Source organism: Blennius ocellaris (genome assembly GCF_963422515.1).
Source record: "Blennius ocellaris genome assembly, chromosome: 15".
NCBI classification, from domain to species: Eukaryota; Metazoa; Chordata; class Actinopteri; order Blenniiformes; family Blenniidae; genus Blennius; species Blennius ocellaris.
In genome coordinates, this window is record NC_137664.1 from 22,001,308 (window position 1) to 22,027,358 (window position 26,051).

General features: G+C 42.9%; 1 protein-coding gene across 1 annotated transcript in view; it reads left to right on the top strand.

The window, feature by feature from the left end:
• The window catches only part of wdr7 (WD repeat domain 7), a 115,011-nt gene that overhangs the window by 80,727 nt on the left and 8,233 nt on the right, over positions 1-26,051 (top strand). Inside the window, 5 exon segments of the mRNA XM_080510095.1 lie at positions 3,887-4,114; positions 15,142-15,328; positions 23,965-24,082; positions 25,483-25,632; positions 25,770-25,852. Of these exon segments, the coding sequence (XP_080366221.1) occupies positions 3,887-4,114; positions 15,142-15,328; positions 23,965-24,082; positions 25,483-25,632; positions 25,770-25,852 (766 nt within the window).

A 26,051-nucleotide genomic window follows, 5' to 3' on the forward strand; every position in this document is an offset into this window, starting at 1 on the left:
CAGAGGGACGAGCACAAAGGGGAGAAAATCCTACATCCAACCTGTCCTCCACAGTAAAACAAGATTAATGGTTACACTTACAACTAGAACAAAATCCAGTACGGTTTTTCTCTTCTTCTTCTTTTTTTTTTTTAAAGACGTGGTGTAAAATATGTATCTCTACTGAGCAAGTTATTTGGCAAATATTATGTTTTGACATGACGTATAATTTGTCTTGTTATAAAGGTTATTTACTTATTTTTATTCCTTGATTTTACAGTATAATCTTCAATCTGCATTTAAGGATAATATTTCAAGATTTCTTATCAAGTTGAAGTTACTTGCTGCACGGACAAATACTTTCACTAGTTTTAAGTAATTTTCCTGGATTCACTGTTCATGTCTCATATTTGGGAAACCTTTTCATGCAGTGCAGTTTTCCAGGATGAATTTGCCAAAGGGCTCAGGGAGCATTTGTTCTGCATCAGGGTGCTCATATTTCATTACTTACAAAAAAAACAACCTCAGAAACAAATGGTTGAAGCTGTGTTTTTGTCATTTTGCCATTGGGGATTGTGTCAGAGCCCCGATGTCAGCAGTCAACACTCCTGCACAACGGAGTTGAAGTCGTATCACAAATTACAGTTAAATAGTAATAAATCAGGTTGAATATATAATTATTGAATGTGTTTCCAGTTATGTGGCTGCAGGGTGCAACAAAAATGACGTAACTATGAAGCACAACAGAACTGCTTTGCAGTTTAACTTTGTTTTTGTTTTTTTTGTCATTCATTGTGAAATAATGATAATTAAATGTAAAATCAATACAATAGGGAACAAAAGTTTCCAAAGTCCTGAATAAAATCGAGCTGAAAGAAGATTAACTTATATACAGTGCCCCTTGATCTCAATTAATCATTTTCCATTTACTATTCAAAGCAAACAGCAAATCAAATCCTCTGTTATTTCTTTGTATTTAAATTGTTTTAATCACTTGTTTTAAATCTAGCATATGTTTAAATTCTTTTAAGTCTTTTGACTCATTTTAGTCAAATGCAATCTTCCCTTACTTTTGGTTTCTGCTGCAGTTTGGATCTTGTTGAATGTCGTCCACCTGAAGCAGATGCAGTAAAACACAGCCATAATAACCTTTACATTTAAACTTTAAAACTTCTCTTTGTTGTTTTGCAGCGTATACGTGATGAAAATGTTGATATTTCCACAAAACCTGACAATTACTACAATTGCAAAAACCTTTGCTTGCTTTGGCTGCTTTGTGCTCATGGGCTTAATGTTTAACATCCCTGGTCGACAGCAAACAAACAAAACAAAAAAAACGACTGCTTGATATTGTGGTAATATTTTACCACAGCAATGACATTGGACAACTCCATGAAAAATGACCCTACAAGTGTAACACACTACAGAAAAGACTGTACTGTGCAACAGGAGTGAGGCTTCACAACAGAAGCTCCCCATACTAACGTGTTGTCACACACGTATCACGCAGGGACATCACACAACTGGGATGTGCCATTGAAAGGACATCGTACATCTGTGTCAAAAACTAGAAAAAGAACTGGAGCTTTACAAAGAGAAGAGAAAGGTGAAGTCATTGGAACACACAACCTAAATTCAGCTTTTGACATCAGCTTCATGTTGATTCAGAGTATCTGAGTTCAACTGAATAGATCAGTAATTAGTGTGTGTTTGCGTGTGCGTGTGCGTGTGTGTGTGTGTGTGTGTGTGTGTGTGTGTGTGTGTGTGTGTGTGTGTGTGTGTCTGTGTGTGTGCGAGAGAGGGAGGGAGAGAGAGATGGGTGCTTTTCCTCCTGTAATACAAATCCATAACAATGCTGTGCTCACTCATCCAAAGAGAGAGGGGAAATGAGGAATAGAAATCAGAGACACACACACACACACACACACACACACACACACACACACACACACACACACACACACACACAGAGCTCTGAGAGGATTTTGGACACTTGCGAGTGTGTGTGTGTGTGTGTGTGTGTGTGTGTGTGTGTGTGTGTGTGTGTGTGTGTGTGTGTGTGTGTGTGTGTGTGTGTGTGTGTGTGTGTGTGTGTGTGTGTGTGTGTGTGTGTGTGTGTGTGTGTGTGTGTGTGTGTGTGTGTGTGTGTGTGTGTGTGTGTGTTGGCACATGTGGGCGTGCCCTCATTGTGTTCCACAAGACAACCCCAAAATAACCTCTTTTTGAGTGTGAAATTCGTGTGTGTGTGTGTGTGTGTGTGTGTGTGTGTGTGTGTGTGTGTGTGTGTGTGTGTGTGTGTGTGTGTGTGTGTGTGTGTGTGTGTGTGTGTGTGTGTGTGTGTGTGTGTGTGTGTGTGTGTGTGTGTGTGTGTGTGTGTGTGTGTGTGTGTGTGTGTGGTATCACAGTAGGAGATGAGAGCTCCTTACACACTTTGGATCAAAGGCTCAATAAGGGCTACATAAAAAGTGTGTGTGTGTGTGTGTGTGTGTGTGTGTGTGTGTGTGTGTGTGTGTGTGTGTGTGTGTGTGTGTGTGTGTGTGTTGACGACTAAATACCCGGACAATAGAAGTGTGCCTGTTCACTTGTTATCGGCTCAGTGGAGGCTCACAGGCCTGCTGTTTATTCTTCTTCTTTGAAACCGGCTTTCAGCATCAACAGAAAGGAAGAAACAGAAAAGTTGAATGAAAAAAGAAAAAGCTTCCTCAGTGTATCTGCCTCCTTCATTCAATGAGTTGGAAAATGAGGAGGGGAAAATAAAGAAACTGTTGGCTTTCTGTGTGTCTGGTCTCTTCACATTTTTACTGTTACTCTAACTAGCTGCAGTTAGCTGCTGTCATGCTATTGATTTTTTTTTTTTTTAATAATGAAGTTTTGTTATTTCCATAAATATCAATCAAACGTTAACGCCCCCACTTCCATGCTGTAAGGGCACCATTCAGTCGTTTTCTGGGAGCTGTCGATAAAACACTCGGACACGCGTGAAAAAGCAGCAAACCACATAAAAACATAATTTCAAGTAGCCTTTTTCAGACCACCTCAGTTTTCATTTGTCCACTTGTCATCACCCCCGTTTACACTGCAATGTTTTCAAGAGAAAACGGAAAACTTTGTGTTTGTGTTTTGGGAGCCTGCTTTAACCCACAGCGGTGCTCGGATCCACTGAAAACACAACTTTTTGAAAACCCTACGTCTCCATTTAAGCTTTTCTTAAAAGCTGCTCCTACACTAACCTGCCGTAGCAAATATTTCTTGTGCGCGTGCACGAGTAGATTAAAACAATGTTCGCCTCCAGAGTGTCATGACTCCCAGTCCCACTGCCCACACACACACACACTATTGTTAATGTTTATAGCTTATTCTTTCATTACAAAACAACCAGCAGCACCTACTAGTGGCCTTTACATGCCAACTGCAATGTTTTTTGGCATTCTGCCATGTTGGTAGAAACAAAAATCGTTTTCAAAACATTGCAGTGTAAAATGCTTTTTTCTGAAACAAAAACATAGAATAGAAACATACATCATACATACAATGTCACTATGTTGTGTAACAGGGCCTGAGAGCGAAGGCGTCCAGGCCGGGCCGTGGCCTCTGGTCCGCAACAGATCCGGGCCATATATCAGAATTTCACTTTACGACATTGCATCATCGAGATCTTAACACTTATTGGACCTGACTTGACGACAGTTGCTTCTCAATGAAAACCAGGAAGAAAAAAAAAATGGTGTCGCCTGAAATTGTCACATCCAGTGAGTGGACCTGTCATTTAATATTTTCCAACAAGTGTTTGGACCTGAAGTGAGAGAAAGACACGGCAGTCTGTAGGACTTTGTCCCACAAGACGATTTTTTGGGACACGTCAGTGGGAACAGACGATCAAGCTTCTGGTTCTTTGTGTCTCTTGCAGGCTGCCTCTCCAACCTCCCTCCAAACGCCAAGAAGATCTCCAACTCGTATGAGGAGCGCCGCAAACAGGCCACGGCCATCGTGCTGCTGGGAGTCATCGGGGCCGAGTTTGGGGCAGAGATCGAGCCCCCAAAAGGTTCAGGACGAGCTCGGACTGGCGGCCAGGCACCTGAAGGCTTCGGACTAACGAGCGGAAGCTCGTCCAACTACTCACTGGCCAGGCACACATGTATGTACACACACAACCTTTAACGAAACGGGGGTTTTATTTACAGCCTGCCTGGGATGAGGGATCATTTTTAGGTCCTGATAAGTGATCATTCCTTTAATTGAACAGTTTGATTTCAGAAAAGGAGAATGCCCCAAAACTCGTGGTTGGGACTGAGCTCTTGTAGCTGAGATTGAAGACACTTTCCTCTCATGAAAATGGGAATTTACTGATTGCAAAAAACTGAAAAAAACCCTTAGTGTAGTACAGTGACCAACCAAGCAGAAGATCAATCTGGTCCTGTAAGTGGTTAAGGCAGTGCTGCTATGCTTTTTCTCTTTTAATCCCCCCCGATTCAAATCTAAACATAGTTTTTGTCCGCCACAGTCTCTGATTTGTGTGAATATGAAGCCAAACAGAAATGGAAACCTTAAAATTAAAGCAGTGGACAGTTTCCCAGGTCTGGTTTTGATTCTAGACCAGGGGTCGGCACCCCGCGGCTCCGGAGCCATGCGGCTCTTTGAGCCTCCGTCCCACTGCAGTTCATCCTGCAGGGACGTAAGGAGGCAAGGCCACACAGAGAGGGACGTAAGGAGGCAAAGCCACCCAGAGAGGGACGTAAGGAGGCAAAGCCACCCAGAGAGGGACGTAAGGAGGCAAAGCCACCCAGAGCGCAGTCCCGCTACAAAGAGTGGTAAAATGTAGGGTCGTGAAGGAGCAGTGATGTAACGTCATTACAACAATAATGGATGAAGAACGTAGAATTGCGGCTGCAGGTCATGACAGCGGCTCAACTGGTGTCTGAAGCTGGGAGCTTCCTGTACCTTTCACAGTAAAAGCGCTGCGCTGCGGAGCGCCGACAGTTCCAGGAGGTTCATTACAGACTTGTTGAGAGTGACGGAACATTCTAGTGAATTACACAACAACTACAGGACATTAAAGACACACCATCACACTCATGGTTCTAACAATCCACATCTCCCACATTTATCTTCCATTTTAATAATGTGTAGCAATAAAGGAGCCGAGAGCTGCAATGCATTATGGGAGTTTCTGTTTGTGGTGTTTTAAATGTAATTATTGGGGGTTATATTAGCTTTGTAGTGTCGGTAATAATTGTGTTGTGTTGTGTTTTTGTTGCTTAGTTCATGTAGTTTAGTTTATTAGTTGTAAGTTGTCAACCAGCAGTGAAGAAGGTTTTGTGTGTCGTGTCGTCCTGGTATGGTCTGCGGTAGGACTTTCAAAATAAAATGTGTGCGGCTCTTTGGGTGTTGTGTTCAGTGGGAAACGGGACCAAACGGCTCTTTGATCATTAAAGGTTGCCGACCCCTGGTCTAGAGGATTCTGGTTGTGTGAAAGCAAACCTCAATCTCAGGCCCTGTCCACACCACCAGCCAAATTCCATCCATGCGTCAATGTAAACATGGCTCAACACAATGTAGTACATATGCCAGGCCTGAAGGGGGCACTGCGACTCACCAAATACACCAAAAACACAAGAAGACGCAGAGACCACAAATGCAGAGAAGAAGAGAAATCTCTTGCTCATCCTCGTACTCAAGAAATCCCGCACATCGCCTCAATAAACCTCGTAGTACCAGGAACATCTGCAGCTCCTGGTACTGCGACGTTTAAAAACTACAAAAAAAATGGCCACTGATTTCCCAAGTAGTAAAAATCAGTGTAATCTCCATCTTTGGGACAAATTTGGAGAAACACGTCCAGTTAAAAACAACATCCAGAGCTGCTGTTTCATTGTTGATTTAAAGATAATCACTCGTTCATTCACCGGTTTTGTATCCACTGGGTTTTTTTCTTTTCCGACTCAACTTCGCAACTGACAAAGTAGAAACTTCAGTGTTGGATTAAAGGTGAAGAGAGAGATGGGATTGATTTTCACCTACCAACCCTGACACCTTAAGGAGCTTGGTTCTGACACACACACACACACACACACACACACACACACACACACACACACACACACACACACACACACACACACACACACACACACACACACACACACACACACCCTGATCCCAGCCTGTGCCCTGCTGTGCCTGCAGCGTTGGACCTTGGTGGGCATCAAACCTGCACTAAGCAGAGCTGCTGTTCCATGCTGCTGCTCCTGCGCTCTGATTGGCCGCCTCTGGGGGCATCCGCCCAGCGACAGAGCCTGTGCTTGCACTGATAGGCCATGGAGCGTGGTGCACAGTGGGCAGCTCACCTGTGTGGACTCCTCACACACACACACACACACACACACACACACACACACACACACACACACACACACACACACAGACACACACACACACACACACTAAAGTCCTCTATCTGGCATTATCAGATGAAACAACTCCAGATTTAATTGATCCCCTTGAGCTCCGCCCCCGGGACAGTTTGTGGACATTTTGGGCTCTTTGCAACACAACTACTGGTGACTGGGACCCCCGAGAGCATGTTCCTCTCTTCATTATCATCAAGTAAACCCATCGCTTGTAGAAACGAGCAGCTTTCATTGCTGAATCGTAGAGGGTGTCATAGTGATTGAGATTGATTGTGATTTTTGCTGTTTTGCATTTAAAGTGTCTGAATTCCGATGTTTTCAGAATCACAATTCAGGGATGGGTTAGATCATCATCAATCATTAGAAGAATTTGGGCTATATTTCTCCCTTTGTGTCACCAGATTCACTTTTTTATCAGGAAATTTACCATGTTTGGAAACTTTTGTATTTAGAATAACTGGACATCTATGGTGATCACAAAATACATTGTTGTTCTTCTAAATATTGATATAGGAAGCTGTATATACACCATGTTCAACGTGTTATTGTCATCCGATTACGTACTGCACAATGTGGATCATATCCAATAAGCCTTTGGATATTTAAAATGATCACCATGTCAAGGGAGTCAGATATTTGATGCTTTCTTCTTTTCACAACCAAGTAGCTTTAAAATGCAACAACACCTGATTGAAAGGGTTAATTTCTAGTTTGGTAGTTTTGTGTTTTATGCTTAAAATGCTGTTTGTTTAAGAAAAAATAAATAAACATATTACATATAACACAAGTCACTCACTGAACTCATCAACTTTGATAAAGGAATATATTTTCTATATTATCGGATTTGCTGTCCTGCTCTGATCAAAGCTTTTCATTCCAGTCACTTTACTTTGAAAACATAATTATTTGAGACAAATTGTGCCCCGACAAAACATTGTAAACGTAATACAAGTGTGAGTATTGCCTATGTAAATCATAACTTATTGGACATTAGTCCTTAATAACATGAAACTAAGCATGCAGCTTCAGACACTTTTATACTAGAAATGATTTAATGGATTTATAGATAGATAGATAGATAGATAGATTTGTTATTCACATTGTAACAAGATTTAAAAGGGACTGCTCACAATGTTGAAAGGTGCTATATAAATGAAGACCATTTCCCTTAATGTTTGAGCAAGTTGGTCAACAGTTTAGCATCTGTTGACCACTCTGAATTTCTTTAACTCCTCTTATTTTATCATCATATCTTGCCTTTGACTTCCCATTGCGCTTTTCAAGGGATGGCCCAACTCCTCTTTCTTTAGCCATTGACTGTATTTCCCAGAATGCTTTGCATCTTGAAGATGCAGTCTTCCGTGTTGGTCACATGGTCAGGCATGTCTATAGGGTTAAATAGAAATAGGAAAGGCGGTTAAGAAATATGGAGTTCATTCTGTAGATGCACCGTGCTTTACATGTAATTTATTTGCCAATACATGTTGAACTAATGTCTCTTTTGTCAGTCTTATATAATCATTTTAAACATATTCCATCGCAATATGTTGAAGCCACTGTAACCTGTGTGCTGTGCACGTCAGAAAAAAATATACATGTTGGATGGAAGCAAATATGTGTGAAGACAATCTAATGAATATATAAGTAATGTTCCAGTTTAATCCAACTTCCCTTAAATCACCTGTGTGTCATTAAGACAACAGTGTACTGAGGGAATTCTTAAGGGAGAAAGTTACTTTGTTTAAATAGCCAAAAGCCATTATTCAAAAAACCTTCAACCTACACAGTGAACACGGGAAATGGTGGGTAGTTGAAAAACACCCGCGATTAGTGTTGTTTGTTTGCTCATGGGGGCAAATGAAAGATAGAGACTATAATTGAATCTGAAGGTAAAACTGCTGCTTCCCAAGTGTCCACAAACACTTTCTGAAAGAAGATCATTAAAGAGATCAAGAGTAATTAAAATCTAAGCACTCATAGTAACTCACAGTAATTGTTGGAGAATAATGCATTATGATGATATAGAAGGGTGAATAATAGTAAATGGTGGATTAGTTACGGTGTGCAATTTGTTTTAGTACTGCTCATTATCCATCAAAGTGCTTGGTTTATCCAGGTTTATTGTAGATTTTCAAAAGGAATCGTCAATGAACGTTCATTATCAAAGTCTGATTATCTGGATATCCTCCATTGTCATTGTAACAAGCTGACAATGGGGTAAGTCGTCGTTTAATGAATCCTTCACAGATCACTGTGACTCTATGAAATTTTAAGCACTTGTCCGTTTCCTGCCTTCGTCTTTCTTCTGTTTCCTCATTTTGTTGTTTTTCTCCTGCGCTCCACTCACCGATGCCCCCCTCCACCCCGCCGCTCTGTTATGAAATTGAAAGATGGATGGGTGTTGTTGGCATACGGCACAGTGTGTGATGAATGAGAGCTGTCCGCCCAGGGAGAGGGAGGGTACAGTAGTCTATAAGGCCTACTATAGATTGATGTTTTTATATGGCGAGGGGTGGAAATGTAGGGGAGATGGAGAGGGGAGATTGAGCTTAAGGATAGAAGGAGAGATGGAGGGATGGATGGAGGATGACAGAGTGAAGAGAGGATGCTGTGGGACCGACTGTACACCAGTGAGCAGTCTTGGGACAATAATGCTCAAGGTAAATGTCAAAAAATACCCAAGCGTCCCCTGTGAGGCCCATTTGCTATGAGCCATGGCATTTTCAAACATTCATGAGAACTGATTGGAAATTGAGTTTTACTTTGTATTATAAAACATTCAGAAGGCAAAGACCAGAAAGCTGTGAGTGCTTGCTCTCAATCCAACAAGAGGGAAGTACTCTGTGCTTGGAATGGATGAGTTCATCAATACGTCCCTGACAAGTGGAGCCACTTCTGACGAGACTCAAACTTGACCTGACCAGGAAATGTGTTCTGAATCAGTCCATCACGTCCAAAGGGCGGCTGCAGGGTTCTGGACCTGCCTCCACTGAATCTGCTCCAGTTCTGTTCGCTGATCGCATGAACTTCATCAATCAAGTCGGTTCCTCGAACATGGCGACGTTCTTCAGAGACTTTCTCCTTTATGAGAATCTCGGTTCTGAAGCTTGTCTCTGAAGTGCAGATTACATCAGGTACAGTTCCCCCTGACGACAGAAGACTTTCATTTCTAGCACTAGAATTTTCAGCTAATGGATCACCTGCTAATCAGCTAACATGGTTATCATTGCACTTGTCTATCTTTGGATGATAACCTAAATGATTTTAGCGAGCGTTTGCTCTGCTGCACTGACATCTGGTGACTGTGGAGCCATTTTGAGTCTATTGAAGTTGTCATCTTATTCCAGAACATGATTGGATCTTGGTGAGACGGTGTGTTATCCTATTGGGAGTCCCTTTCATTACGCTGTTTTTGTAAAGCGCTGCACGTGGTCAACAGCAAAACTCAAGCTCATTGAATCTGATGGGTATGCGGTGGATAATGGTAAATTAACTGTACTTATAGAGTATATTTGAACCATTTTCACTCTACCTGACAAGTCTCACCTGAAATACTAGAGCTGCTCGCAATGTGTTGGTCTTTCTTTTGGACTGATTAGGGATTATTGCCTTTTCTGAAGAGATTGTGGCACATGGACAGACAGAAACGGGTGTTGAATTTCAAACTTTGGGATTGAAAGATGACTTCAGATGGTGCTACAGACGCTACAGAACATGTCCCCTCACCATCACACCAGCAGCAGCAGAGACCGAGCTGTTGAAATGAGGAAAGGTGGATACACGCTCTCATATTGTTGCCTCCAACATTGCGAACAGAGTATGTGAATGTGGCAGCGGACACTCTCCAGACCAGCCTCTTTCGTTCTTCCTCATTCTGATGCTCAGACCATGTCTGCATCTCGCCGAGTGAGTGACTGATTAGGTATTAATGCTATTGAACTAATAGTAGGTGGCCAGCTGGTGAAGCTAACCGCTTCAATAATGCAGTAGGTGGCTCAATCAGGTATTCTCCATGTATGTGGCGATTCCCAAACAAAACCGTACCTCTTTTCCTTCATTGCTTTCACGTGTACACATTGCCCGCTCAGTTCTTTCTGTATTTGTTTGGCCCTCTCGGGTTTTCTCCCCCCACAGCTGGTCAGATCCAGCTCTCATCCACTAACCAAGTCCCCACCATTGATTTACCTTCATCTCTCATTTAGGTTGAAACGGAGGAAGAAAGGGAGAAGGGGGGGAGCAGATGGAGGAAAGAAAGCACAGAGCCTGTTAGTGGTCTTTTCGGCTTGGTAACTTTCAGTCGTCACCAATCTGTCACTATTTCACACACTTCCTCTCCTGCCGGCTTCCTCTGTCCTCCTCCACCACCTCTTTTCGCCCTTTGCCTCGTCCACCTGTGCTAATCACTCTCAGTGTGTTAATGTGACACGTTTACTGCTCTAACTAACAGCTCATTATGGCCAATGGATGCTTTGTCAATAGCTATTGGTTCAATTGGGCGCCGGCCTGCCTTTAAACAAAGACGCCCGGTGTGAGAAATGGGCCAGAGTGTGGCCCTCTTTCACTTCCTGCCTCACGATTACAGAGGAGGGGCTGCAAATCTGTAACTCAATTCACCCAATTACAACGTAGGTTGTTAACAGGCGTCTTTAGCTGCCCATCCAAAGAAAACCAAAATCCTAATAATCCTGAGCGAATGAAATCGGATGTAGTTTCCATTGGGTTCACGCACATCTTTCCCGCTTGCTTGGATCTTTCTGTGCATTGATGCACTTTTAACATCTGACAACAAATGTCTAGGAACTCCATTTTTGTGTTCTAGAGGCATCAAAATATTTAGCTGCAGAACTGTTGAATGTGACTAATGCTGAGGATTGAAGAATGGAGATTCTTTTTTTATTCCAGTCCTTTTTATGAAGATTTGACATGCTTCACATGTTCCTCAACATAACATTTTGCCCTCGTCACTCATGTGTCTGTATATTACAGTTGAATTTCCAGAATACATCCAAATCTATTGTGCCTTCTGCCATATTATAATGCAATCTGTTAATACCACATTGGAGCTCAACTCCCTAGACCAGGAGTGCTTGGGTGCACCTTTGTGAGGTTAAAAAAGCTAAGTTCAAAACTGGGAAGGACATGAGAAAAGTGGCATGCACTGTTCTATTATTTAAAAGATGGTCGTACTGGAGTAACATAAATGATCCATCTTTCCGACCTTTTAAAACACACATTTATGGTAAGTGTAATTCTTTCCATCCTGAAAACATCATCCACTTACTTGTAATGGCTCTCCTATTGGCCGCACTAAGAATCTGAAATAGGTATTTATCGTTAAAGGAGAAGTTATCAGGTGTCATTTGAGAAACGACTGAAATGGAACAACACTGAACAAGACCAAGATATGTGAAAGGGGGGGGGGGGGGGGGGGGTTCACATGGGGGATATTTATTTATATATATATATATATATATATATATTATAAACGGTGTTAGCAGGGCATCTGTTGTTAGGCTCACTGTCTTTACATAATGCTGTGCACTAGAGCTCCTCGATGTTTTGCAAATTTATCATCCTCTCAATATCTATTCTAGTAATATCCAGTACATATAGAAAAAGGACTCGACTGAGCTGCCATACATTGTTCCCATGCAAATTGGAAATGACAGAATTCTCCATTTAAAAGAAAAGTGTGATTAATTGCGTCATCCCAAACAATTGCATTATTACCGAATTGAAAAGCTACAGCTAATTATTTCATGCTTTGTGTCCACAGGGTAAAACAGAAGCTGAAAAACAACAAAGACAACAAAAAGCTCCAATTCTGGGGAAGATAAAGAGCATAATTACCAATGCTCTTTCTCTTTCCCCTGAAGAGCGAGATTTCTCTTTGACATTTTCAATAACAAATGTCAAAGGTATAATAAGCCAACATCATCAACATAAGTGTTTGTATTTATCATAAATCATATCTGCTGAAGGTGTATTTAATGTTTTTGTTCTACTGGTCCGATTCAGACCAGCTTTGTACAAGAGCCAAACCAAGAAATGATAATCGTCAGTCCGGAGCAAAGCCACTTTTACTGGGTAAAGAAAGGATGCGTTGTCCTTTTACCAGCAGTCATAACGGCTAACAGAATTATCACCGCCGTACAGCTCTTACAGTCTGTGCCCCATAAGGACATAGCGCAAAGATGCTAACACAGTTAGTGCTCTATCAGTCACTGCTGGTATATAAAAGTCATGCCCAACAATGCTAACAGAGTTAGCCTTTAGCTATGTCTTTCAGAGGCCCATCCACAGGTCTTTGTGTAGATATAAACCAATAAGGACGGGGCTTTGCCACTTAAGGCAGGCTGATGATGAAATGCCAGGAGATCCAGGTGATGAGATTAGCTCTGTGTGTGTCTGGAGACTGGAGGACCTTTAGAGACACCATAGAAAGGTAACTCAACTAAATCATATCTTATCATTCACATATATATATATATATATATATATATATAAAATATTTGAAAATACAATGCACTGTATTGAAGAAGACAGAGCCTTCCTGATGAGTCTCTGAGAAGAATCATATGTAACAACAGTACAGTCACAACTTCGTAGTATTCTTTTTACACACACACACACACACACACACACACACACACACACACACACACACACACACACACACACACACACACACACACACACATTATAGCTTCGTTTTAAAAAGAGTAAATTCAGGAAAAACATCGAAATGTTAAATATTTCAACTTCATTTTTTGGGGTTGATGTTTGTTGTGGTGGAGACAGGTGAAGACGGAGAGAGACCTGGGGGAAGGTGTATGGACGTGTGTGTTTGGGAGGAGGAGGAGGAGGAGGAGGATGTTATTGAGGCATGGGGGGATATTTTCTGGAGCCCTAATGGTCAGCCTGTCCCCACAGAGACTGGCTCAAATGTCAGGTCAGCTATGAAGTGACCTCCATCCCGCCTGCTGTCTTTATCCTCATGCTGCGCGGAACAGGATTAATCCTTTCAATAAAAATACTTTTTTTTATGGGAAACTCCACACATTCGTAGAGAATTAAGACTGTAAAAAAAAATCCAAATAATCAAATCTTGTGGTATTAATCTAGGTGGTAATGGGCCGACCCCTTAAATAGGGTGTGGATTTACAGCGGAGTTGGTACAGCATTTTCAGCTACTCAAAGGAAACCAGCTGTCTGTATTTTACCCTGCTTCCTACCATAAGGTGGCAGTGTTGAAATATAGTCTCAATTATTCTTTGTAAGTTGAGAAGGGAATGAGACGTCGCACACGAAAAATGCCGATCGTGGGAGAATTGTGGCAAAATCTTTGGTCTTGGCTCTAAATCTGTGGTCCAGTGTCGCACTGTGAGCCCGAGTCCAGGACGGTCTTGCGACTAAAGACAACCAGCGATTACCATGAGACAGTATTTGTGTTGATCGTAGCTGCTGCTGTGACCTGCGGCCTGTTTGTTACGTTTGCATGTGTTGTGTTTTGTTGGAAAATGAAAGACGATCAGAGTAAATGCTAACGTAAAATGCAAGTAGATGCGACTGAGTACTTCAAACTCTTTCCGAGCCACGACCGCGTCCATATTCTCCTCCTCCTGTTTGGGATTTCTCTCCAAACACGTAAATGCTCACGACGGCAAGGGCTTCATTGATGTTAATGTTTAGGACCTGTTATACTTGATTCAGCTTGTGTTTCTTGCATTCTGTACACAGCAAACTTGATGATGTAGCCCAGGTTTTTTTTAGATTTGTGTCAAACGGTGTGGCTCTCTGTAGAATTATAAGATAAGAAACAACTGATGGGTTGGACAACGGCAGTCCATCTCCTTTGAGTTGCACAAAATGTGTATATGAGTTTTAATCATAGATTTTGAGAAATTACGTGATATAGAACCTCAATTATGGGACATTATAATAGATTGTGATATGTGACATCTTAGCCATGCTTTGTGATGTGTATGCTATAACCTGATATCATCCAGCAGGATTATCTGGTTACTGATTAGTGAAGGCTGTATTCTATCACTATAAGTCATACTTCTTTTACATCTTGCAGTTCCGTCTGGTCATGAATAGATAGATGAGACTTGAGAAATATGGTATTTGAAAAAAACGGAGCCTACAGTTTGAGTGCTCATGACTTTAATGCTAATGTATGTGATCGACGTTGTGCCAGTATTATTGGGCGACGTAGAGACTTCAGCTTCACCCACACACAGATCTGATCGTCATTAGGTACACTGTTTGCAGGACCAAAAAGACCCGGAGGAGTGGTAGTATCCAGCAGTTTGACTTCCAGATCACCTTGGCTTCAGACATGCTATAGAAATGAGGTTTCTTGAATTTAAGGAGAGTCTTAAGATGTTACAGACATGGAGTGTTGTGATTCTCAGAACCAGACATTATGAATTTGCCTGCATCCAGTGCAGACTACAATGGTGGTATTGCTGATGTTGATCCTATTGATGTCCAGACTTTAAGAACTGTGCTTCATCTGGATCTGGCTCTGGCATGAAGAAGCACCTTGAATTACGAGAAACTGACTGAAAATGTCCTGGGTGAAGTCAAAGCTGGCTTTACAGACTGCATGTATCCTTCAGTCCAATGGCTGCTGCACAATGGGAACTTTGTTGGACGGCTCAGGAACCCCTGACGTGGTTGTATCATAAACGGTACTCGGCATCATTGGTCGGTCCAAGCTGAACCTGCTGTGATCTCCTCTTTTCAGGCAAGGCATTGACGTTCCTGCTGCTGCAGCCGCCCAGCCCCAAGCTGCCTCCACACAGCACCATCCGCCGCACGGCCATAGATCTGATTGGCCGAGGCTTCACCGTCTGGGAGCCGTACATGGACGTGTCGGCGGTGCTCATGGGACTGCTGGAACTGTGCGCCGACGCCGAGAAACAGCTGGCCAAGTGAGTCCAAACACGTGAAAGATGGTCTTCCTGCGTGTTTTCTTGAATCTTTCTGTTTTAACATCTCAAGTGATGACAAGGTACAGAATATAAAAATGACAAATGATTCTGCAAAAAAAGAGGCGGGGCAGAGTGGGGCGGGGCTTCCTGCCAATATATAAGGAAAATTACAAAAATAGGGTAACATCCCCACAGTTGGAGTTTTTGTCGCAATGTTAAGGTTCAGTGACGATGTTTGTTGGTTCCAATTCTTTTGTCTTACCTGAACGCACGAGTGGCGTCTCGTCTGCCGTGGCCATCAGTCTGAAAGGAGTTTTATTAACGCCGCACAATAAAAAAGTCTGCCTTGGAGGAGATGAAGAGAAATATTTGGCACTTGTTGTACATCTGCACTTATTTCTGGCCAGGGGAGAATTGAGGCATGGTTTTGTTGTTTTTTTTAAATACAAATTAGACACTTGCTCCTCGGAACGCCACATTAAAGTGATTTGTTTTAAAACTCAGTTGATTCCACTTTTATGCAGCAAGTAGCAGTAGTGAGTATAAAAGTAAAAAACGATTACTGTTCAGTTTGTTATGAGTTGGTAATTCTAAAATGTTTCATCCTGATGTGTTTCTATTGCGCCTGAGCTCTGGATTAGACTACAGGCTGACGTACCTGCAGTAACACACATCAGGCAGATAACTTTGTGACTTTAAGGAGCTTCTTCGTTTAAGCTTAAAAAGAAATCACATACTTTACATTTAACATGTTTAATCTGACTAAAATTAATGCTGGTGTGAACACACACACACACACACAGACGCATGCACCTTTCTTGATCATGTATAATTGATATTGTGATGTCTGCAGGTGTTTGTTGTTGCCTCCTCGTGTTGTTGAGGCAAACAGCACGAGGGCTGATCAATGACATGAACCGTAATCACATCACTGCATTTTAATATACTCCCAGAGAATGGCCTGGTACACACCCACACACACAGTGTTTCTTCCTCGGAGGCAGTTTTATTCGCTCCTCAGAGAAAGAGAGAGCGACGGGCTTGAATGCATTACCGGCTGAAAGAGAGTATGCAACGCGGACGCTGTCGGCCACGGGATGCATTTCCATGCAGCTGACTCGCAGCCGGGCTCTCTGTGCCTCGTGCACTCCAACCGTAGTCAATACACTTCGTGCAGCGCTGTATGTGTGATAATCCCTTTTCAATAGGCGGAGGTTTGAAAAAGCTCCTGTTGAGGGAGACACACACACACACACACACACACACACACACACACACACACACACACACACACACACACACACACGCACACTCCGAGTGTGCGTGTGTGTGTGTGTGTGTGTGTGTGTGTGTGTGTGTGCGTGTGTGTGTGCGCGCGTCACATTGATACATCAGATTGACACAGACATTGTTTGAAGTTAGATTACAAGTTACTTCGTACTTCGCAGCACCGCCCAACGTCTCAATATAAAATGACAACCCATTCTGCCAAAAAAGGGGCGGGGCTTCCTGCCAATATAATTTTTTTACTGAAGAGAATTACAAAAATAGGGTAACAGCCCTGCACTTGTGGTTTTTTTTTGCAATGCTAAGGTTTAGTGATCATTTTTATTGGTTCCAATTCTTTTGTGTTACCTGAACGCACCGTTAGAGCGCGTTGGTGTGTGATTGGCTGAATGAGAAGGGGATGTGGAGCATGTGGAGCCAACACGTGCTTGTGTTCGTCCGGTTGAAGAAGAATGAAGGAGCGGCCCTGTTGTGTTCAGTAATAAAGCGGCTTTACAGTCGTCCTCTCCAACGTCCTGCGGGGCGCTACAATAGTAATGCCTTGTGACTTGGGTAAGTAACTTTAATCGGATTACTGGTTTGGGGAATAGTAATGCGTTGGATTACCGTATTTTCCGCACTATAAGGCGCACCTAAATACCTCAAATTTTCTCAAAAGCTGCCAGTGTGCCTTATAACCCGGTGCACCTTATATATGGAAGAATTGCTCTACTTGAGACTGCTATTTGACAGCTGAACAACCAGAAGCTTTTATTTTGACAACTCTAACTTCTCAACTGGATCTTCAGAGCGGACGACACTCCACACAACACATCCATCACTCATGGTTGCACACCAACATTCTAACAAACCAAAATAAACTAGATGAAATAATTACTCCCTAAACTGGGGAACAAAAACACATAAACACAATCAACACAACACCAAGCCCAACAACAACCCACAATAACCTCCAACAACACAAAACATGAATTCCCATCATGCCTTGCATCCTGAGCTCCTCAGTGCAGCCGATAGCTGCAATGAATTATGGGAGTTTCTGTTTGTGGTGTTTTAAATGCAATTATTGGGGGTTATATTTGGTTTGTGGTGTCGGTAATAATTGTGTTGTGTTGTGTTTTTGTTGCTTAGTTCATGTAGTTTAGTTTATTACCGGTAGTTGTAAGTTGTCAACCAGCAGTGAAGAAGGTTTTGTGTGTAGTGTCGTCCTGGCATAGGCTGCAGGTAGGACTATCAAAATAAAGTGCGTGCACCTCTCTGGGTGTTAGAATCAGTGGAAAATGTAACCTAATGGCTTTGAGCTGTCAAGGTTGCTGACCACTGGTCTATTGCATGTGCCTTATAATCCGGTGTGCCTTATAGTGTGGAAAATACGGTACTTATTACTGCAAAAAAATCATACTAATCATATGAGAGTAACACGTTACTAATGAATGTGTTACTAGCATCACTGTAGCTTATTCATGTTCCAAGAGCACCATCCGGAGGCTCGGGGGGGGGGTCTGTGCTCAGCAAGACTGGACATCCTCTGACCTCAAATGAGGGGATGCTCCGGAGGTGGAAGGAACACTTTGAGGATCTCCTGAACCTGGGGGACATGACAGGCAGGGTCTGAGGCTTCCGGTGTGGCATCGTCCATTTCCCCGGTGGAGGTCGCCAGGGGGATCAAAAAGCTTCTTGGTGGCAAGACCCCAGGAGTAGACGAGATACGCCCGGAGCAGCTGAAGACCCTGGATATTGTGGGGCTGTCCTGGTTGACACACCTCTGCAGTATCACATGGACCTCGGGTACAGGACCATTACAATACATCAAAAAGAGGGACTGGAGAGAGTGTACCAATTATCGCGGCATCACACTCAGCCTGCCGGGGAAAGTCTATGGGGGTTCTGGAAAGGAGACTCCGACCGATAGTTGACCCTCAGATTCAAGAGAAACAATGCAGATTCCTTCCTGGCCGTGGAACAACGGACCAGCTCTTTACCCTCTCGCAGATTATTGAAGGGGTATGGGAGGTGTTAAGGGAGTACAGAGCACCGGAACCGCTGCTGCAGGCAATCCAGTCTTTGTACTCCCGGTGTGAGAACTGCGTCTGCATGTTTGACACTAAGACAGACTTGTTGAAGGTGAGCGCTGGACCCCAACTGGGTTTCATGCTGGTAAACCAACAGCAAACAGATTATACAGTTATATCCACTTTCGTCACATCAATATTACCTAAAAAGTAGATCCGTGGCTTTTCTGTGTGGAGTTTGCATGTTCTCCCCGACGTTCCGAATTGTTTTGTTACCATAATCTGAATGAAGTCTGTCTTTCACTGAATAAATAGGTTGTAAATAACTACTTTTTCTTTATATAACTCACAGAAAACAAAATGTCCCAGAAAAAAAATGTAACTTCCAAAACTTCCAATTCAGTCCAACTATAATCTCCGTCCAAGGTCGACGTGTGTGTTTTGATGTGTGTGTTGGTGCGACCACAGAGATAATGCATGTTGTCAATGGGATGTTTTCAACTCGCAGAGATAAATACATCTCTGTATAGGTTGTGTTTTTAATGTCGATGGTTGCATTGCTCATGCAGGGAGAAATGAATGTTTGGCGCATCACGCTGCGGTGAGCACACGTTGTTGTCCCCACGAACCAACCCTGTGGGATGTTTTAGTAGAGAAACACAACGATCCAAACACCGCAGGTCACTTCTGAAAAAGGATGATCCCGTTTGATTTTTTTACGTGTGTGTGCACACGAACTCAAGTTCTCTGTGACAGTCGGCAACAACTCTGAGGAATACCTGAGTGTTCCTGAGCACGTCATGAAAACACAGTGAGAGTTTGAACCAGAACTTGTCCATCAAAATGTCCTTCAATGCTAAAAAGCAGAAATTGTAAAACATGATGCACCTTTTCACATAATTCCACTGATGATGTGATTTTGTGTGATATTTTGCAAATCTGGTGGAAAAAAGTTGTTTGGGTGCTTGTATTCCTACTACTGCTACTTTTTAATCATTGACTTATTAACCGTTTCCTAACCCTGACGCTTTGGAGCCACAAACAACTGAAACAGTTTAAACTACAACAAAAGATGGAGGAAAAAAAGAAAAACATCTAGTGAAATGAATTAAAGCTGCTAAAACAACAAAAGTTGGCAAAGTTGAATGAATGAATGAGCTTCAATGTCTCAAACAGCTTACAATCCTAAAACAGTAAAAAAAAAAAATGAAACAGAGACTTGAAGAAAAGGTTGAAATGCTCATATCAGGGCCGTTGACGTTAAAAGAACTATAATTGTAATGAAATAAAATTACTGTTGTAATCAGTAGATTTTTGAGATTGTTAATGGAACCTAAGACACAGTTTAAAAATGTTTATAAAATCTAGATGTTTATGAACCGCTCTCCTGGGTTTGAATGTCGAAGCTGAAACAGTGGATGAAGAGAGTAGGAGAGTGTGTCACCTCGGCAGAATCAGTCGCTCTGGAAGCTTCAGCGGACTCTTCATGGTTTCCTCTCATCATGTGGCCGAGGTTATTCACTCCTCCCTCCACACCACAATCAATATCCTCACTCCCCACTGTGTGTGTGTGTGTGTGTGTGTGTGTGTGTGTGTGTGTGTGTGTGTGTGTGTGTGTGTGTGTGTGTGTGTGTGTGTGCGTGTGCGTGTGCGTGTGTGCGTGTGCGTGTGTGTGTTGACTGGATAATGTCAGTATGATATTGGCTGTGAAAGCCGTCATGTTGCCAGGTTGGCACGCTGAGCCGAAGCTCAAGTGTTTCCAGCGGAATCCTCTCGGCCCGTCATCCTCGGCAGCGCAGACGCTCATTTACTTTTCATTGTTTTACCAGGAAACACGACTTGAAAAATGTTGTATTTTATGGGTTTGGACACGTTTAAAACATCTACCAAGGGAAGCACGTTTTATCTACATCCGCAACATTTTGTAGGCATATGAAGCACACGGGGCCACACGAAAATGCCTCTGGCACCCATACTGGAAACCCAACAGTTGGCCAATATGCACACAGCCCTTAATGATTAAATCATATCAAAATGTACTAAAAACGTCAAAGGGCATGGCCAAAGTGCCTCCTTGAAAATATGATGGTTCGCCATGAAACAGGAAGCGTAACTCCGCTCTACATGCTCCGATCAAGCACAGTCATAGCGCCACCATGTGGTAGCAGGCATTTTTACCTTCTCTGACACTTTGCTGTATTATTGTTGGCCTGTTGCCCGTATTAAGCTCAAATGTGGTGATGTAAACCTGGATAGGTTCATGATGCTTCCTGGAGGAAATGATGACGAGTCTGTGGTGGCAAAGGCACATTTCAATGTTTTGCCATGAAAAATGAAAGGTTAATATCTCAGCTGCACAGCATCCAATTAACTCCACACTCATAAATTCTGAACTCGTAATAGCGCCACAAATTGGTCACAGGAACATCTACCAATCTTAGTTGAGGTCACAGTATAGTACCACATTTGAATGATTTTAAAAGATCATTTATGAAAATATTGAAATTAAATTCTCACACTCACCATCACTTCTCGATATAATCTATCCTGTGATCCTTTCTGATGAATGGCTCTATAAGGCTGCTAAAACCACTGCTATTCCATGTAGTGGAGTTGTACTGAAGAGTGAACATGGTCAGCAGAACAGCTCGTTGTGCTCCTAGCTAGCTGTCACCCAGTCCTAGTGTTGCTAGTTTCCTGCTGTAAAATGCTGCACAAAGTCTTTGTTGGTCTGAGTTTAGCTCCTCCATTTCTGGTGTCGGTCTTTTTCTTCTTCTACTCACAATTGAAAAAGGTGCTGAAGCAGGTCGGCTATCACATCATGGATGTTGATGTTAAATTAGCCTCCATCACTCCAGAGCATCACCACCTGCCCATGAGCCAATCAGTCAAGCTCATTTCAATGACCACACCAAGACCAGCACTAGAAACTCTGCTGGTCCTGAGGAGGTCTGTCAATAACACATCAGAATCTGATTGGCTGATGATCCTGTCACTCTACATTTTAACCCAATAGCAGCGTCCAGCTTCCATCAGAGGTTAGCAATGAAGCTACTGCTGGTCCCCAGCAGGGGAAAGGAGCTGTGATGCGTTTGGAGGACGTAGGAGATTTGAGCTCCACAAAATATAACCAGTTGTCTTCTGGATAAAGTTGCTAAACTCACTAATTGATTCCAGACACAAATTTCAGAATCACTTTTTCATTATAAAAAAATTAAGAAAAATCATTTTTGACAGGGCTAGCAGTGCTAGCACTGCTAGCCCTGACTGTACACCACTGATGATCTCATCAAACAAGGACACTTTGATGGTATCTGTATTCAGGACTACACATATTGTCTTTCATCGGTGCAACAAATCTCTAATGTTTCAGTCCACAGACGGTAATTTCTTATTAATCTTGATCAATCCACACTCTAAATCAATCACACCACTAATCTCCTTTTCGATTCATCAGATATCGCAGATACCGATAGTTTGCATATTGTGTAAAGTCACAATAAGCTTTAAAGTAAGCAGTTAAAGAGATTTTCTGACGGCAAAGCAAACTGTCTCTCTGATTGTTCATGGGAACTACAGACGTGTCAGTTATCGGCCGGCCTTCATGTGAACTCACCATTTCTCATCAGTATTAGCACTGCTACCAACCTACATATCGAAATACCTTCAGCATTAATGAAAAGCATACATTCACCTAAAAATAGCAACTCCAATGTGACAATTGCTATTTCAGCATGAGAATCAATCCCGAGATGGACGGACACGGTCCCAGAACGGTCCATATCCCACATCGATCTGCACATCCCTCACCTCTGGCTGTACGGTTGCTGGTTTAACTTCCTCCCGGTGTCACGCGTGGGCTCTTCTGCCACTGTTACAGTAATCCAGATTATTTCATTAGCCACTCTGAGTGTTGGACATTAACCTCACCGGGTCTCGGCACAATTAGCTCGCATATCTGGCCGGCTGCCTTATATCAACACGGAGGCTGTTTCCAATTACAGCCACGTCTCCCAACCAAATCCTATATTTCAGTATCCCTGATTTATTGCCAATATATTATCAGTATTAATTACAGAATCTGTAGCTGCGATGTGTAATCAGAGAAGATGAATAGAGCTGCTAATTCCCCCTTTACCCCCCCTTCATACTCCGCGCAGTCATTTGTTAACAAGGTGGCCTTGCTGGCCTTCTTGATCCTCCTTTCTCTCATTCAGACACACACACACTCGCTCACACACACACACACACACCCCTCGTGCTTGGAGGGGTGTGTGACCAGCTGTTGGGCGCGTGTGTGTCTAATTCCTGGTGCATTGTGGGAGTCCATTATGCCGTCGTCTGGCGAATGGCTCCCATTGACTCGGCCTTGACATTATAAGCTGCCTGCTAATCTCTGGGCTCTTTATAGCAGTAGTAAGACTCAATCTCTGCGCCGGCCGCCTCCTCCTGGAACCGGCTTGTTTACACATCTCGCTCCCCACTCACACCTCTCCAATCTTTCTTTAGCTTTTTTTTTTTTTTTTTTTATTCCCCGATTGCTCTTATTGTTTGTGTATCATATGAAGAGACGCAAACATCCATGGACAAGTTGACTGTGGGAATAAAGTCTGATCCTGTTTGTGCAAACTGTGGTCCAGAAAAGCAACAAGCACACTGTTGCTCTGATTAAGACGAAGGCTGAAGGCCTGGACTGAGCTGCCGGCTCATAAACGGACATTTCAGTGTCACTTCTGGGGAGTAAAAGTTTGAAACTGCTCATTAAAATCAACAAACGTCATCACCGCCTAACTTTTTCTTCTTGGTCTTTGTTCTCTGATTATTATTTCTGCCCTTGTCCTCCTCATCTGTTTTCTTCTTCCTTCCACTCCTTCTTCCTTTTTTGCCTTTGTCGTCTTCTTTTCCCTCTAATTCTCTGCCTTTCCTCCTCGTCTTTGTCTTCTACTGCTTTTTCATCTTTTTTGTCTTCATCCCTGTCGTCTCCTTTGTATTCTCTCTCTCCTTCGTCTTCTTTGTCTTTCTATTTATTGCCGAGGTTTGTCGTTTGAATAATGGGATTTTTAAGTCCTCGTCATCTTCCCCTTCTCCTCCTTTGCCTCGTTCTTCCTGAGACTTTTTTTCCTTCCTTTTTGTCATTCTTGGTTTTTATCCTTCCTCTTGTTTAAGTGAGTTTTCTGTGTAGTTGAAAGTTTAAAAAAACTCACTTAGTTTTCAAGTCTGGACGGCAGAAGAACCACAGAGAAATACTGATCACCTCTAAAATCTGTCAATTCCTCTGTCTGTTTTTTGGGGCTTTTTTTCACAATAAGACTAAAATCTCTGCGTCTCTTCCTCCAGTGTGACGATGGGTTTGCCCCTCAACCCTCCAGCAGACTCGGCTCGCTCGGCTCGCCACGCCCTCTCTCTGATCGCCACGGCCAGGCCGCCGGCCTTCATCACCACCATCGCCAGAGAGGTGAGACGGAGTGTCTCTCCCAGCAGGGGGGCGGCTGCTTCAGGTTGTCTCCAGTGCAAGTTTTGGATCAACCCTCAGTGAGACCGAGGCGCCACATTCATCGCCCTTGTCAACAGGATTCTCATGCCTGAAAGTGGTTTCTCTCCGAAGCCTCTTTGGGGGGTGTGGATGAGAGTTTTTCTCTTGAGACGCTTCGAACACATTTCATGAGAATCTGCTGCTTTTGCAACTCTCAACAATGACTGGCAACAATTTTTCCGTATTTATAGAAGTGCGACAAAACAGGGAGAGTCTTAATTACCGTACAGTTCCCAATAGAAGAGCACCGCACAATAGACGATCGTCCCCCTTTTTTTTCAAAGAAAAAAGAACAAACCTCGCTAGTTGGTAAAATATGATGTTTTGCAAAAAAATGCAGAAACAGCAGTCAACTGACTTTTATTCTTAAAACCGCGGGGCTCTCGCGGGGCGGGTGTCTGGCGTTGGGTGGAAGGTGTGGGTGAACATCGTCTTTCAAGATTGCCACAGCGAATCTGTCGTCCTGCTTGTGTTCTTCTCAGCTCACTGTAGTTCTTCGCTGATAACGGCCTTCCAAAAAAAAATGCGTGTGTGTGTGTGGTATTTGCAGAAATACTTCCGTTCACCAAGACGTGTCATTACCGTATTTTACTAAATGTCGTCACCTGCGCTCAGATGTGCCACCCACACACTGAGTGCTGGGAACTATATTGGAAACCTTATTGTTGTAATTATTTTTTAAATACATTTTTTTCACAAACAAGACACTTTTTCCGATGCCAAGTTGTATTAAGATTTCTAGAATTCTGCGAAATCAGGCCGAAAGCAGGACACCTGGGGAGAAATTGAATCTGTAGAAAATGAAATGTTTTATTTGGTATTTTAAGTAATGTATTACTTATTTACTCGCTTACTTGCTTGCTTACCGTCTTGGCTCTGGATGGTGCACAAGGTCAACACCGACTTTTAGCTTTCGCCTCTGCCTCACCTCATGTCTCGTTCTAAGGATGTTTGGATGTTTGTTCCTTCACCCTGCAGGTTCCGCCATCAAGAACCTTTCTTTGATTTGCTTGTCTGGTTTGTTTTGATGTATTGTCAACACAACTATAAACTATATATTTCAGAGCTGTGTGGCCCACCTTAATCTTGCTATGATGTATCTACTGATTAATACGTGACACGTTTATAGTAATCGGATTACTACTATTAAATGAATAGGACCAGGCGTCAGACTGAGTAGATTCTTGGTTTTGCTGTGAAGAACTGAGCTGACACCGTCTCAGTGGGTGGGCTCGACGACAGAGGATTACAAGTTTGATTGTTTTGATCACTCCGGTTGTTTATTCCTGCTTCAGAACGGCTTTTCTGCTTCTGATTTCCAGGTCCACCGATACAACGCGGCTCAGGCGAACTCCCAGTCGCAGCAGAACGTTCACACCACCACTCTGGCCAGAGCCAAGACGGAGATCCTGCGGGTCATCGACATTCTGATCGAGAAGATGCCTGGAGACGTTGTGGATCTGCTGGTTGAAGTAAACCGGAGTCAAATCTCATAATTGTTTCTCAATTCTGCCTAATTTCAAACGTGCCTTTGCTCAAACCTAGCAGATTTGTTTTTAAACGAATTCAACCAGATAACAGGATTCTGCCTCGTCGTCCTTTTCTCCAGGTGATGGATATCATCATGTACTGTATTGAAGGCTCTCTGGTGAAGAAGAAGGGCCTCCAGGAGTGTTTCCCTGCTATTTGCAAGTAAGAGTGTGTACTGGTGAAACGGCCACGGTGGACACACCACCGAGATGAATGGACATGAATCAAGTTATGGTTCGGAAACGAACTGAATCAGGTCTTTCTTCAGTATTTAAAAAAAATCAATTTTGAATTCACTTCACTCAGTGTTGCTGAGAAGCAGCCGAGCAGCACGATGCTGCCGCCTCACAGTGTGGGCAGT